At 54.7% G+C, this 10,737-nt stretch overlaps 1 protein-coding gene and 2 long non-coding RNA genes across 4 annotated transcripts in view; 2 read left to right on the plus strand and 1 right to left on the minus strand.

Moving 5' to 3' along the window:
* The first annotated feature begins 27 nt into the window (after positions 1-27).
* On the plus strand, positions 28-2,902 carry HAND2 (heart and neural crest derivatives expressed 2). 2 transcript variants are annotated; one of them, XM_040470291.1, is made up of 3 exons: positions 28-659; positions 1,352-1,408; positions 2,026-2,902. In XM_040470291.1, the coding sequence occupies exons 1-3, from the start codon at positions 105-107 to the stop codon at positions 2,122-2,124; spliced, it is 711 nt and encodes a 236-aa protein (XP_040326225.1). In that variant the 5' UTR covers positions 28-104; the 3' UTR covers positions 2,125-2,902. The 2 variants fall into 2 exon arrangements, with proteins under 2 accessions (XP_040326225.1, XP_040326235.1); XM_040470301.1 differs by lacking the exon at positions 1,352-1,408 and having other exon boundaries at positions 32-659.
* Positions 2,903-9,121: 6,219 nt separating this feature from the next.
* Positions 9,122-10,737, minus strand: part of LOC121027204 (uncharacterized) — a 4,408-nt gene continuing 2,792 nt past the window's right edge. The window contains exon 2 of the long non-coding RNA XR_005788605.1: positions 9,122-10,568. This is a non-coding gene — a long non-coding RNA (uncharacterized LOC121027204). The remainder of the gene's footprint in view (positions 10,569-10,737) is intronic.
* Positions 10,247-10,737, plus strand: part of LOC121027199 (uncharacterized) — a 3,784-nt gene continuing 3,293 nt past the window's right edge. Inside the window, exon 1 of the long non-coding RNA XR_005788604.1 lies at positions 10,247-10,484. This is a non-coding gene — a long non-coding RNA (uncharacterized LOC121027199). The remainder of the gene's footprint in view (positions 10,485-10,737) is intronic.

Here is a 10,737-nt window from a genome sequence, read left to right on the forward strand (position 1 = left end):
GCGGGGGGTGGGGGAGGCCGCCCAGCGCCGAAGCGGGGGCCCCGGCCGAGGGCGCGGCGGGGCTGCGCGCACGCTGGGGCGCGTGGAGGGGCGCGGAGGGCGATATGAGTCTGGTGGGGGGCTTCCCCCACCACCCGGTGGTGCACCATGAGGGCTATCCGTTCGCCGCCGCCGCCGCCGCCGCCGCTGCCGCCGCCGCCAGCCGCTGCAGCCACGAGGAGAACCCCTACTTCCATGGCTGGCTCATCGGCCACCCCGAGATGTCGCCCCCCGACTATAGCATGGCCCTGTCCTACAGCCCCGAGTACGCCAGCGGCGCCGCCGGCCTGGACCACTCCCATTACGGGGGGGTGCCGCCGGGCGCCGGGCCCCCGGGCCTAGGGGGGCCGCGCCCGGTGAAGCGCCGGGGCACTGCTAACCGCAAGGAGCGGCGCAGGACTCAGAGCATCAACAGCGCCTTCGCCGAACTGCGCGAGTGTATCCCCAACGTGCCCGCCGACACCAAACTCTCCAAGATCAAGACGCTGCGCCTGGCCACCAGCTACATCGCCTACCTCATGGACCTGCTGGCCAAGGACGACCAGAATGGCGAGGCGGAGGCCTTCAAGGCGGAGATCAAGAAGACAGATGTGAAAGAAGAGAAGAGAAAGAAGGAGCTGGTCAGTACCAGGGGGCAGGGGGCAGAGGGGGTGCGGGGTTCGGGGGAGCGGTACCACCGGCCTCCTTCCAGTTGGGCTGAGCAATGACATCCCCCCTCCTTTGCCAGCACCCTAAGCCAAAGTTGTTAAAACCAGGTTATGGAAAGAAGCTGAGGAGATGGGGGAGGACGGCAGCAGGAGGAGGAGGTTAAGGGGGATGCTCCGCGCTGGTGATCTTCCCTCCGGGTTACCGCTGTTCCCACAGGCACTTCGGGCGTGCCTTTCGGACTCAGGGTCCCCCCCCCCCCCCGATCTTTCGATTGCACTGGCCCAGTCATTCCATGTCTTTTAGAGCCTTCATTTGGCCTCCAATCCGATCTTGCTTTCAGGTATTTCTAAAATAAGTCGCCTGCAAGCGCTAGGTTCCAATTATTCCACTATCGGCCCCTTATCCCTCCCTGGAGAACTAGGCCACCGCTGATCGTAAGAGAGTTTTAAGGCTGTTCTCATCGCAGTGCTCAGAAGACATAGAGGTAAACGTAAATAATAAGTACTCTTAACTTCAAAATGCAGCTCCGGTTTCTCTTTGGCGATGAGGTTGTACTGAAACTTCCCAGATGAGTGCACTTCGTGGGTCTTTCTTGTTTTATTCCCCTGAGCATTTTAAGACAAACAGTAAATACTAATATGGTCGCTGTCATTGTTGTTATCAGGAACACAGAACTATAACTGAAAAGCAGTTTTCTCCAGTTCCGACCAAGTGCCCACAGGTTGGTGATGTTCAGAGCAGGGCTAGTGCCATGGAGGACCTGGGAAATAATCCCATTTGTCTAGTTTTTCTTCTTTGGGGCCTGTGGCGCTTTAGTCTGTGCATAATCGAGTGACCTCTGGAATAAACTGGGGATTTCAGAGGCCTTGGAGGAGAGGCGCTGCCGAGTTGGTGGCCCAGAGCCCCTTGCCGGCCAGCCCAGGCCAGGGCAGAAGAAACGTCTCCCCCATCTACCCTAAGAGCTCGAATCTGGGATTGCGATTGAAAACAGGGAAACCAGATTTAGCGCCGACCCCCGCTCGCGCCCCTACATCTGGAGTCAGAGAAAAGGCCCCCAGCCCCTCCATAAACGACTTGGAAACGGCTGGTTGTTTATAAGCTTGCCTATCCGGTAGTTGAGCGTTGCAGGCGCGTGGAAGGCCTGGGCGGTAGCTAGGGCTGCGCAAACCTTCGTCGTTTTCCTGCCGGGGCTGACTTGAAACCATCCCCTTCTCATCCCTTACTCGTTCTTTCATTCTCTCCTTTTCTCCCCGGAAAGTGTGGGGGGTGGCGTGGAACCAGGTCTCCTTTCTGAATTTCTCTTTCCACTTTTCTCTCCTTCGCCTCTCCTCTGCCCAGAACGAAATCTTGAAAAGCACAGTAAGCAGCAACGACAAGAAAACCAAAGGCCGGACGGGCTGGCCGCAGCACGTCTGGGCCCTGGAGCTCAAGCAGTGAGGAGGAGGAGGAGGAGGAGAGCGCGAGTGAGCCGGGGCCCAGGAGCCGGAAGCAGACCCAGGACTCCGGGCAAGCTCTCCACGCTCCGCTCTGAGGACTTCTTGCATTTGGAATCATCCGGTTTATTTATGTGCAATTTGCCTCCCCTCTCTTTGCCCCCCTTTGAGGCATCCGCTCCCCACCTCCCCCTCCAAACAAACAAACAAAAAAGTGGATATTTGAAGAAAAGCATTCCATATTTTAATATGAAGAGGACACTCCCGCGTGGTAAGGGATCCCGTCGTCTCGTAGATTCTCTGTGTGTGAATGTTCCCTCAAGGCTGTGTAGACACCAGCGTTGCTCCCACCCCACTTACCCAACCCCTTCCAGATAAAGACAGCAGACAATAGTGTGTATGTAAAGTGTATCTTTAATACTTGGCCTTTGGATATAAATATTCCTGGGGATTATAAAGTTTTATTTCAAAGCAGAAAACGGGGCCGCTAACATTTCAGTTGGGGTCGGTATCTAGTGCTGTCTTTTCATCTGTGGTCGTTCCCTATTCGAAGATGTTTCCAACAGCTACTTGTTTTGTGCACTTCCGTCCTCTAAAACTAAGTGGAATTTAATTAATATTGAAGGTGTAAACGTTGTAAGTATTCAATAAACCACTGTGTGTTTTTTTACAAAAACCCCAATCTTTTAATGGTTGATACCTCAGAAGAGTTTTGAAAACAAAACTGTTATACTTGTTTTCATAATATTTAAAATATTCAGAAGTAAACTAAATTATCATGATTGCCTCTAACTTTATTTGAAAGAGTCGGTAGTTCCGATCAGTCATCAACGTGAGCTCCCGCCCTCCCAGGGAAGTGGCCTTGGTGAAAATCCTACTAAAGGACCTGGGCTCCTTGCAAGTCCTGTCTCCTTCCCCCCACCCCCCAGCCCCCAGCCGCCTGGAGAAGGTTGAGTGGTCTGTAGTAGGAGGATCTGGGGCCGAGGGACCTTGGCAGTTCGCTGGAAAGGTAGAAAGTTGTCCTTGTTTTCCTGAAATCAACCAGATGCCATTCTGTGGGGACTTTGGTTTTTGTTTGGGGAGCACCTTTTAGGTGGAGGACGTTTGAGGAAGATCCCAGGCGCTATTGCAGCCGCGGGAAATAGTCTCAGAGTCTTTAATTCAAAATATAAGGTTTTCATCTAGGAAAAGAAAAAAGAGGAAAAGAGGAGGTTTTTGCTTGTAGTCTTCATCAGGGGGATTCTCCTCTGAGCCGGCCAGGGGAGGAGAAGAGCTTGGGGGGGGGGGGGAAGGTGCATGATTAGGTAACAAGGAATTTTACGTCAAGTAAGAAATCGCTAACACAACCAAGGATTTAAAGGGGGGTGAAGGGGGGGTCTGGATTTACAAGGAGCTACAAGGAACTCAATATTAACTGTGCGGTGACTGAAGTCTTCCCGGCCCCAGGCCAGCCGAGCAAGAGGCTCCCTCCCTCGGCTACCAGCCGCGGGGGACTTTACCCGTCTGAGGATTGGTCTCCAGGAGTCCCAGCACATCCCAAAAGGAAGTCCCTGAGGCCTCCTTTGCCCGTAGTCTCGGCTAGAGCCGGAATCTGCTCTAGGAACCAGAGAAACTGAAGTGCCATAAAGGACTCCGCAGGCCAGGGAGGGGAGGGAGGAGGGGAGAGATGAAGTTGGGGGGGGGGCGGAGTGGAGAAAGGTGAAACGTATTAAAAAGCGGTTTGTTTCATGAAACGCCACGTATATAAATCTGGTGTTAGGGAGGTTTGCCAGAGGGTTTCCATCTTGGAACCCATCCTCGGGGTGATGTTCGCACCTCGGCTCCAGGCACAGACCCTCCCCCCCCGATACCCCAGAGGTTCCCACGGCTCGCGGGCGCCCACTTTGAGCCGGCCGCCTGCAGCGGGCAAATTCGCAAGTGCTGGGAGAGAGACGAGCAAGTGGCTCTGTGGGTTCCTTCTGCGGGCAGCTGACAACGCGAGGGCGAGGGGTTAGAACAACTCGGCCAAAGCGATCTGAACTTTCTCCCCTCGGGTCAGGCGGCGCTGGGCCGACGTGGTGGGCGCGGGATGTGTTTACAGACACTTGCCTTTGTTTATAGCAGGGGGTGGGGGGGGCGTAGGGAGGCGCGCCCTGATTTTCTATTACTCTCGGGATTCCTGATGGTTTGACTGAGTGGCTCTCTCCTTTCCCTGTCTCCAGTGGCCTTTTGCATCTTTACTATAATCCGAGAGAGAGAGAGAGAGAGAGAGAGAGAGAGAGAGAGAGAGACTTCAACATCCTAGGGATGGAAGAAAAGAGATTACCAAAACAGTGGAGTGAGTGGTGGCGGAGGTGGTGAGGTTTTTAAAACAGGAACTGGAGAGAAGTTATCTTCAACACGAAGTGTGCCTGCGCTTGCCTTTACCATCTGGGCCTTAATGCACTTTTGCAGGTCTAACACTTTTTCTGGTTTATTAAACACCAGCAGAGGAGATCCAGAAGACCCTGGCAGCGGCATCGCTATGGGGCAGCTTGCTGCTACGCATGCTTTAAAACCCGCGCTGCAGAAATCCGTCCTCTTTGTCTGGCCCGGGCCAGGCGCTGCCCGCCTCCTCTCCTGCCTGCCGGCGCAGTTCCTCTGGCCCAGCAGCACCCGGCCGCAGACACCTCAACCATCTCGACATTGCAACCTGTGGGAAATCCCAACCGGCCAGACGTCCAGCAGACCCAACGCCTCCGGGGGCCGAACCACTGACCGGATGCACACCCTAAGTGTCAAGACACCCCAGATTTTCCATCTCCACGGTCGCCCAGGACATCCCAACCTTTCCAACGCTCCCCGCCACCCAACATCCCTACCCCACGTTGTCAAGTACCGGGACGTGAGTGCTGTGCTGGGCAGGAGTGTCTTCGGAGTTTCCATGTTTTTCTCTTCTATGCATTCATTTCTCTTTTAACTCCCTTTCTTCTTTGCTTAAAGAAAAAAAAAAAGTTTCCAACCTCTTGCCTTGCAGAATCGGCTAAAAGGCCTCTGTTTTAATTGCTCGGATAATGTGGTTGCTGCCATTTTGTTAAAAGCAATCACTCCTGCAGCGAAATCACAAGCTCTCTAGACAGGCCGGAGCCGACAAAAATGCAGGATTTGACGTTAAAAGCTAAATGGGAAGCTGGGGCGGCGGAAGGTAAATTGATGGTAGATCTGGCTGTCAGGGGCCGGCCCCAGACCGCCTCGCAGGCCGAACGCCTGATAACCCTTGAGCCCTGGCGGGGAGAGGGCTCGCCCGCTGTGTGTGTGTGTGTGTGTGTGTGTGTGTGTGTGTGTGTGCGCGCGCGCGGGGGGGGGGGGGCCGGGGGGCGCACGCGCGTGTTCCTACAGAACCCATTCTCAACTTCTTGGGAAGTAACCTGGAAAACTCAACAGAGTGGGACCTGAGCACCCTCCTTGCTCCCAGTCACAATTTTCCAGGACTTTCACCGCCCCCTCCCCCAGCTGGGACACCGACGGCAGCTTTAAGAGCTTTTTTTCAAGTCGAAATTATGAAAATAAGACAGCAACGTCACTAGTGGTTCTTTCTGCCTTCTAAATCCCCGCCCGACTCTCTGGGGGCTCGGTGGGAAGCTCTAGAACCGGAGTGGGTTAGCCCTTAGGTCTGGGCACCTAGGGAGGGTGGGCCTCCTGGCCTAGGCCGCCCCTCTCAGGACCAGGTGGTCTGGTCGTCCCCGCGACGAGGTGGGTGCAGCCCTGTCGCCAGAGAGGGTAGCAAGTGGGCGAGAGTCTGGGTGGAGGGTGGCTCCATCCCTTCCTCCTCATCTATGCCACTACTGGCTGCTGCCTGCTGCTGGCGAGGATCACAGAGCTGGTATCCCACCGGTTGATAAGGAAGCTGGAGGGGGAGTTGTGTGCCGATTTCGCAGGAAGGGGTGCCTAGGGTGAGAGTGAGCTCAAAATCAAAGCCACCGGGAGCGGAAGGAGGCCTGTAAGCTACTTCCGAGACTTCAATTTTGCAGAGAGAACCCCAGCCGCTTGCAAGGGCTTGAGGTGTGCGCGCGGACGACGATGCACTGGCCAAAGGATGCCACAACAGCCAGAACTGCATTTGCGCTACGGGTCTACAAAGCGCGGGAAACCTCTCAGCTATTCCTGTAGCTTTAAAGAAATGCTGTGTCTAACACTGCGCGTGCGGATCGCAATTTTCTCTTCCACAGCCGCCTTTCGTTCTCTCTGCGCGCGAGTCCCACCCACGCGCCTGGATTTGGAAAAAGAACTGGTGGTAGGTGCCAAGCGGAGATGATCTGCAAAGGAGGCTTACGGCTTAGGCCTCGTGGAGGGCCGAATCTGGACCCTTGGCCTTGCTGGTCTTCTCTGGACCTGTTGACCTGAGGAAACCCATTCCTTCCACGCAGCCCAGCACCTACGGTCCATCCCCTTGCGCGAGGAATAGGCACTAACGAGTCTCAGCGACGCACTGGATTCCTGGCCTGTAGCAGCCCGTGGATCCCTCGGAGAGAAAGACCTCAGAGCCGCCCTCAGACCTCGGCTCGAAACTCCAGTATCCCCCTTCCTGAGCAAGCTCAACCTTGGTGTAGGGTTTATGTCTACAGGGTAGCGGGGAGGGGGGTGGGGAGGTGGGAAAAAGAAGCATTTTTTTTTTAACTGTTTAGAAAGGGGAGGAGGGGAGAGGGGGTAACTCCAGGAGAGGAAACGAATCGCACATTTCCGGGGGCTGGACAGCTCGGAGCGCGCAGCTCTACCCGCCAGTTTCTGCCCCACGCGTACTTTCCGCACAGCTACTGTCTGCCGGCTTCTAATTGGCCTCTAACAGCTCCGCGGCTTCGGCCAGTCAGGCTCGTGGAAGTTAAAGTGCACTGTATCTGACTTACACGCGCACAGAAGTTCGACTTCTCTCCCTGTTCTCGCTCCACCCTGCCCAAGTCAGTTTCCTTCGAGGATCCCGTCCCCCGCCTCTCCCCTAAACGTGCCCCCCCCCTACGCACACATTCCCTTCAAATTCTCCCGGCATTTGGGCCGCTTTGATGATCAGATGGTAGAGCCCTGATTACAAATTTATTCCCGGCCGCTCCGTCCGTCTTTATCTCCGCTATTAGGGACATCTGGGAGTGATTAGCGCCGCGCCCGCGCCCGGCCGCGCTGCCTATCTCGCCGCGGCGGGGCCCGGAGCCTCGCTGACGTCAGGGCAGACGGCTCGGAGCCATCCCAGCCGAGCTGGGTGTAATCGGCGGCCGCGCGGCCAAGTCCTCCCTGGGCCAGGCCGGCAGCTGGAACGCGCCGCCTGCTTGCGCACAGGGACTTTCTAAATATGTATTTTTAGCCCAGAAGACGTTTTTGTTTTTCTTGTTGGAGGTAAGGAGGGGCCAGTTACAGTTTCTACTGGCCCCTTCCTCACTTTAAATTTTCCAACTCGCTGCGTCTGGTGCTTTCAGCCTGGAAAAGCCTCCCACAGCGGGCCCTGACCTGCGGGCGCTCCTCTCTCCCTGCCCCAGGGTGTCGCGCTCTCCTACACCAACAGCTGCGGCCAGGGCCGCGGTGCCCGTGCCGGCAAGAGGCAAGAGAGGCGGCTCTTGGGGCTGCCCTTTCCTCACTGGTACCCGCTTAGGCCCCACAGGCCTCAGGCCAAAATAGTAGGAGTTTCTGCCTACTGAGGTGTCCGGACAGACGCTAATCACCAAACAGGCCACATCTCCGAACCTTTGTCTCTGCACCTGCTGTTAAAGGCCAATGGATCCAAAGGACAGAGACGCTAAACCTTCTTCTGTCTACCCTCCCGCTTTCCCCAGTGCGAGTGGTTTGGGCTGAAACAACGACTGGCAGCAGCTTGTCTCCTACTATGTCCCAGTGCCCAGAGCAGAGGCTGGTTTCATTTGTACCATTCCAGAAGGGGAGAGGACCCCCTGGACCTCCGACTTTAGCGTCCTGCGGCACCGCCTGATCTCTAGGATGAATCCAACTCCAGAGCACTTTAGGTTGGAGCTGATCACAGTAGTTACCCAAAATCTCTGAAGAACTTGATAAAATTATAAATTCAGGCCTCATTTTCACCCCACCCCAGAAATTCTGATTCAGCAGGTCAGGTCAGAGAAATGAAGGCTTCAGCTTCTAAAACTCCCCCCCCCCCGCCCCCCCACCTGGTGTTCAGGAACCACTGCCTGAGGCCACACACACCTATGGCAGGCAGCCGATTCCTCAGTCTGGGCTCTCTCTCAACCACCGCTGTGAAACACTGGACCCTAGGGAAGAGGATGGCTTTATCAAGGATGGGGGAGGGGAGGTCAAGGCCTGCATGATTCAGAGTCTCCACAGGGAGAGAACTGGCCACATCATGGATCAGTCCTACATCTCGATTTAATCGGGCAATGCAAGGACTCAAAGCAAACCCAGAAGATGTTATTTATTTACACACAGGTTGCAAAGCCCAAGCCAGTGCTTACAGTGAATTTAGCTAGAGGGAAAATAATTCATAGCCCATGATCTGAAGGTAGTGACAAGAAGATCTGTTGGGGGGGGGGGGGGGAGAGATATCAACAATAAACAGGGAATCTGGTAGAGAAACTTTCCCAAACATTCACCCCTCTTCAATTCTTTGAGGCAACTCAGTACACTAAATTCCAAAGTGTCTTCGTGTAATCTACAACGGATGAGGACCATTTCCTCCTAAGTCAGTGAAAATGTCACATTTGAGAGAGTTTGGCTCCCCCTTCTACCCACCCTTATCCCTGGCAGAAGGGGAAGAAAACATTGAGCTGGGCAGTGAGTGGGAGAGTTTGGGGGCTAGGAATGGAGAAAAGGACTTTAAGACAACTGAATCGGTAATGACTGGAGGAGGAGGGGCCTAACTGCTTTTAGGGGGGAGGGGCAGATAATAGCTGCATACTGCAGTTTGCCACGGGTGCTGGTAAGTGGCTTCTCCAAGATCTTCCTTAATGATGGAGTACTCAGACAAGCGGGCAGTTTTCCGAATCATACAGACCATTAAAAAACAAAACTAACAACAAACACCCGCATTACTTTTGCCTATAATACCTTTTTATTAATACTTTCTTGCACACAACTCATCATGAACAACCAAGCCCAGCCTGATGCATCCCTGTGACCAGATGGAGTGTTTCAAAACATCATTCCTTATTGTAGAACGAAATCATCATGGCAAACAAGAACTAGACTCAGGGAGACCTGCAGATTTTTCTGTAAGAAGTGGGGTCATTCGCTGTTCACTTGTTTGCTGCTCCAACAGCTGACAGGATTTGAAACAAACAGGTTTTTTATTTACTCGGGGGCAGAGTTTTCAACTTTTATTGTAAGTCACCTATGGAAGAGCCCCCCCCCCCAAAAAAATCATTCTAAACCAAAGTGGTGGTTAATAGCTCCTTCCTGAAAAGATGGAAGCCCATGGCCACTGAGGCCAGTGCCTGGTTGGCTTCTACCCAAAGTGGGTTGTGGTTGCCTTGAGCTGACCTGTTTGCCTTTAGGATAAGGCAGAAATGCAGGAACAGAAAAATGCGTGTTTGTTGCTTTTATTTTTAAAGACGAACATGCATCCCAAGTCTGTAACTAGAATTTGGCGGAGAAGAAAGCTGGTGCGGTTTTAAGGGGAGAAAGTGGCCGCCGGGCCGCCTGACCATCGCCTTTGCTTTGCAAATCTGGTTTTCATATTCTCGCTCAGTAATTACCCAAAGCCATAACTGTCTCTGAAATTATTCATTAAAGTCATTTTCAGGGATTCTCACAGGATGACTCTTTTACGTTTAAGATCTTCTGAGAGCAATGACATCAGCCTCTGTCTCCTTTCCGCTTTTAATTGATGTGCTAGTTAGAGGAGAGGGGCCGTTGCTGTGTCCGTGGGGAGGGGGGCCGGCCGGGGTGGGGGGGGGGCGGATTTGCTGGCCGTTCTGCTCCCGGCGCGGTCAGCTGAGCTCCGGCGCGCAGACATCCTTTGATTAAGGAGGGTATTTCGGGGAGTGCAGGCTGTGCAGAAGATCACGTCTGTGCCCTGTGGTGCTGTCAGCAGTGACAGATCCCAGATGGGGCCGCTACTGTATGGCAGATTGAGTTTCTCAGCAGAAAACTCACCCTCCCTCCTAAACGTCTTCAAAAACCTTCTCCAGATACTACAGGTCGCTTCGTGTGAAACTGAAAAAGTCCATCAGCAAAGTCAGTTTTGCGTGCTTGTGTATGTCAGCCCCCCACCCCCACCCCTTTTCCTTCCTCTTCTGTTTTCTCTGCACTTCCTCCTCCTCCGAGCATCTTCGACACGCTAGGCTACCCGGCTGCTAGGAGCGCAGATCTGGTGGGCCTGGTGGTTCCTGTTCGCACGACCCACGGCGCCGCGCGGTCGACACAGCACCGAGGGGCCCCGAAGGCAATCCGGTGGGTAGAGGCACGGCGTCTGGGACGTGGGGGCAACGTGGAGCACTCCAGGCAGCTGGGGTGCGCCGCAAGGCCGAACACTCCCTGTGGGGAAGGGATGGGGGAGAGGATTGACTCTAAGGCGGAAGCAGAGAGTACCAGCTCTTGGCTCCTGCCTCCCCGTCCTTGTTTTCCACAGCGGAGCGCCGTCCCGCCAGCCTGGGCAATTTCGAGGGGCAGCATCGAGCGTAAGAACGGGGGGGGGGGGGGGGGG

The sequence above is a fragment of the Herpailurus yagouaroundi genome, unplaced genomic scaffold (assembly GCF_014898765.1).
Source record: "Herpailurus yagouaroundi ecotype Mexico unplaced genomic scaffold, PumYag 28, whole genome shotgun sequence".
Lineage (NCBI taxonomy): Eukaryota > Metazoa > Chordata > Mammalia > Carnivora > Felidae > Herpailurus > Herpailurus yagouaroundi.